The sequence below is a fragment of the Rhinopithecus roxellana genome, chromosome 8, assembly GCF_007565055.1.
Source record: "Rhinopithecus roxellana isolate Shanxi Qingling chromosome 8, ASM756505v1, whole genome shotgun sequence".
NCBI classification, from domain to species: domain Eukaryota; kingdom Metazoa; phylum Chordata; class Mammalia; order Primates; family Cercopithecidae; genus Rhinopithecus; species Rhinopithecus roxellana.
Genome location: NC_044556.1, coordinates 111,932,162 through 111,936,616, shown reverse-complemented (window position 1 = coordinate 111,936,616; position 4,455 = coordinate 111,932,162). Strand labels below are relative to the sequence as shown.

General features: G+C 41.7%; 1 protein-coding gene across 1 annotated transcript; it reads right to left on the bottom strand.

Annotated features, from left to right (window-relative positions):
- Positions 1-2,690: 2,690 nt before the first annotated feature.
- LOC104681131 (putative olfactory receptor 2W5) lies at positions 2,691-3,652 on the bottom strand. The gene is given in 4 exon segments (XM_010387343.2): positions 2,691-2,767; positions 2,770-3,060; positions 3,063-3,474; positions 3,476-3,652. Coding segments are annotated over 4 exon segments (957 nt in total).
- Between the last annotated feature and the right edge of the window lie 803 nt (positions 3,653-4,455).

Below are 4,455 nucleotides of genomic sequence, written 5' to 3'. Positions count from 1 at the left end.
CTTTTCCACTTTGAAGTACTGACTAGATTTCTTTGGAGTCTGTGTTATTCAGGTGGCTAGTTCTCAAGCTTTGCCCTCAAATAAACTCTATATTTAATCGTATTTTCTGAATCTGATTATTTAAAGTTAACAAAACTGAAGCACATAAGTCAATGGTCAATTTGTAGATGGGTTGATTGATTCCTCTCCCCATACCCTGAAACTCCAACTCGTCACTGACTGTATCCAAGATAAAGGTGTTATTGGATGAAAACGTCCACTGTTGCAGTGTCAGTGCTAGGACAAATGACAGGGATCTGAGTGGTAGTGTACCCTAGGAGCTGTCAGTGGACAGGCCCCTATAGCCACGTCAATTTCTTTGATTTCCTTGGAATTTCCAGAGTATTATATGCATTTAATAAATACTCCTTAACTTGATCCGTTGAAAAATTTATCACAGAAATAGCATTAATATAAAGAAAAAAACCACGCGGGAAATGATATTCACAGCTGTGGTCAGTACCCTCCTCCACATCAGCTGAAAATATACTCATTAGATATATGGGGGTGCTTTCCTGGCAGTTTTTATGCCACAGAAACTCAACCAGGAGAATTGGAGTAAAGAAAAGGACTGGTATTTGGATTAACAGACAAAATCTTTTTAATATTTTATCTCTAGGATGATGCCTTTGGATGATTTTAAAAGAAAAGATTTTAAAAGAAAAACTTAAATTTTTTTATCAATAAAAAATAGCATTTGGCTACTAAATAGTCCAATAGTCCAAATTTAACCACATAGGACCTAAATGTGTAAGCAGTAGTTAATGGAATGAAAAACTCCATGGGAAATGTTTGACAAATAATGAATGCCATCTTAGGTATTCACTTGCCTTGTAATTTAAGCAACTCCCTTAACCTCCCTATGTTTTAGTCACATTATTTGCAAATAGGGTAAAGAATATCTACTTTTCACATGTCCTATGATCACCTTTATTCAGGAAGATGACAGGAGCAACAGGTTTTGAAATATTTCATGCAATAGTTCCAAAACACCTGTTTAAACAACTTTGAAGTTTTATCCATTTCTGTCTGGGTATTTTTGTTATCTCATAGATTTAACCTCTGTGATAGTCTATGGACACACTCTGCCCTGTAATTCAAAAAGCCTGAACTGGTATTATCTACAAATAATGTGAAATCTACACACTTACCCTGAATCGCCACCTCACCCCCCAACCCACATTTATATTAAGGTGCAAAAGTAGGAAGCAAAGTCCTCTGAGAGTTTATGAGGGATACTATCTACCTAATGTGAAAGAAGCAAGCAAAGGGTGTTTTCTACACATGGAAGAGAAGAATATTTTCCATCTTGCAGATAATAAATGGAAAAATACTGAAGCAGAATTTTACTGAAAGCAAGATCTAAACAACAATTGTATAAGACCTACAAAAGAAGATTGCCCAATGCCTGTAGTACATGGGGAAAAAAAGTATTACTGAGAGACCACCCGCCCTCATATTTAACACACCTTGTCTTAATCTCTACTACAACCCTCTAAGGAGAGGAGTATGACCTCCATAATACACATGAAAAAGGCTAGGCTTTGAAAGTTAACTGGTGAGAAGATAAATCAGTTCCAAATCCAGATATGGATAATACTGTCTTTCCCATGCCTGGTGCACAGAATCATTCATACCCAGTTAAGGCAGCCATGGATTCAGAATGCTACAGGAAGAGTCCTGGGTAATGTGAGGAGCTGGATTTTTATTATCTCTAAAACAATTATTTCAAAATCTATCATCGGTAACACCTAGAGAGCTTTTTAAAAACAAAGATGCCTAGACCCACACCTGGCATTGTTGATTCAGGAGATTTGGAGAGTTCTCGGAAATTTGTGTCTTAAGCGTTCTGATGCACGATCAAGTTTTGGAAACACTGCTTTCAGTAACGCCCCATTCCAACATGCACTGATTTTACAAGATTGGTCATCAGAGTTATTTGTGGAGGTTGGGGGTCAGTGATTAATTTGAATATAGGACAGCTGTCTTTGAAGTAGAATATTTACAGCTGTTTAAAGTAACCTGTTAAGGAGAACAAAGTCATTCATTCTATCTGGGTGTGTATCATTTGCTCTGTTCTTCCCAAAGGCTTGCATTCCTGACTAAAGTCAGCTCTTTTGTAGGTACTTTGGCTATGAGAAAAGGTCAAGGAGAAGATGTAAATAACTCTGAGCAAATTCGTCTTTTTCAAAAAGCAACTCAAAGGATATTCCCTACTCATACAGAACCAACCTGTATCCAGGACAGGGCACTATAACTTTACTGATGTTTACCCCTCTCTCTTTGAAAAACTGCCACAGAAGCAAATAAAAGGGCTTGAAGAAAAGGCCACTCATGTTGTCTCAATTTTTATTTGACATCCATGACATAATCTGCAGACTGCCCAGTACCTTTGTGTGATTGAATTAGTTCAATAAGTCCCCAGCGGTTGTGGATAAATCAAAAAGATAAGGAAAGTGCAAGATACAGCAGAGATATCCTGAAGCAGGCACCTTCAAACAGAAGGAAACCACTTCACATCCAGAGGGCAGAGGACAGGTTCAAACTCAAAAGCATCTTCCCACCCACGTTCACTCTACTGCTTGAATATTAGTTCTCCACATGGCCACAGACACATCTAAGACAATAACTCCAGCAAACTGTCTACATTACTAGAGTGTTCCCCTCACTGAGGCTTACCAGTCCCTTTCTCCCACCCCAGAAGTTTCTTCATGGCCCCCTTCAATCTTTGTTCCTCAGAGTGTAGATGAGGGGGTTGATGCTGGGAGTGACAATGGTGTAGAAGAGAGTCAGGAACTTCCCCTGATCTTGGGAGTGGCTGTTGGCTGGCTTCAGGTACACGTAGATGATGGTTCCGTAGAAGAGAGAGACCACTGTGAGGTGAGAAGAGCAGGTGTGGAAGGCTTTCTTTTGCCCTGCTGCTGACTTCATCCTCAGCACCACGGCCGCAATCACACCATAGGAGATGAGGATGAGGGAGAGGGGCACCAGGAGGAGAGCCGTCCCCAGGGCAAAGGTGAGCGCTTCCATCAGCATGGTTTCCTCACAGGACATGGCAATGAGAGCAGGCATCTCACACAGGAAGTGGTCCACCTTGCGACGTCCACACCGTGAGAGCCGCATCATCTGAGGACACATGATGAAGGAGTTTAGGAAGCCACAGCACCAGGCCATGGTCACCAGCTGCAGGCAGAGACGTGGGTGCATGACTGCCGTGTAGTACAGGGGCCGGCAGATGGCCACATAGCGGTCATAGGACATGACAACCAGGAGGACACACTCGGTGGAGCCCAGCACCATGTAGATATAGAGTTGGGCCACACAGCCGTGGTAGGTGATGGTCTTCTCTGGACCCCACATGTTCCACAGCAGCTGAGGGTCAATGCTTGTTGTAAAGCAGAGGTCTAAGAAAGACAGGTTCCCAAGAAAGAAGTTACATGGGTGTGTGGAGACTGACATCCACGACCAGCAAGAGGATGATGGCAGTGTTGCCCACCAGGGTCAGGATGTAGAAGATCAAGATAACAGCAAAGAGAATTTTCTCCAGTCCAGGCCAATCAGAAAAGCCCACCAGGATGAATGCCTGTAGGTCACTGGCATTGTACTTTCCCATAATCCACCAGCTATTACAGAGAAACAACGAAAGAATTAGATAAGGGGGCACATGCAGATCATCTGGCACTCTCCAATTTCCATTTACAGGTCTGTGAAGTTAAGAGGGCCATTTGCCCTTTCTTTGCTTTTTTAGAATACACTTATTGAAACCTGTTACATGCAAAGTCATGTGCCTGATGCCCCAGGAAGACGGGATGAATTGACTCTGGAGCTTCCCTCCTTGGTGAATAATGTGTATGAATAATGACAAAGAAGGGAGAAAGAGAAAGTTCTCTAAAAAAAGATTTGTTAAAAGGCTGAGTATTATGCAGATCACTCCCAAGTGACCAGGGGGGCCTGTGTGAACAGTTTGCATTAAGGGAGACTGCTGAGTCTAAGAGTTGTTTTCGGTTGTTCCAAATAATAAGTAAGAATTTGACATGTGGCAGATTGAGCTAAATATGTTTCACAAAGAGGAGGTAGTATATGCAAAGTCGTGAAGGACCACATTTATGGATGATGCTTAGGGAAGCCATGAATATACATACCAGACAACTCCTTAATGGCATGTAATTTTATTAAGAAGAAACACAGTGATTTTTGACCCTACAAGAAAGGACTGAGATGATAGGTTTAATTCTGCCTCTGTAAAACACAGGTCTGCAAATGTATGGCCTGCTATCCAGTTCATCTCTCTCTAACTTGAATTTTCTGGTGCAACATGGGAAAGAGGTTAGATCTTCTCTAAGTCCCCACTCAGACCTCACATGTCTATGTAACTGGTGACACTGAGTTTATACCCTGAGCCCTTTCAGCTATTGA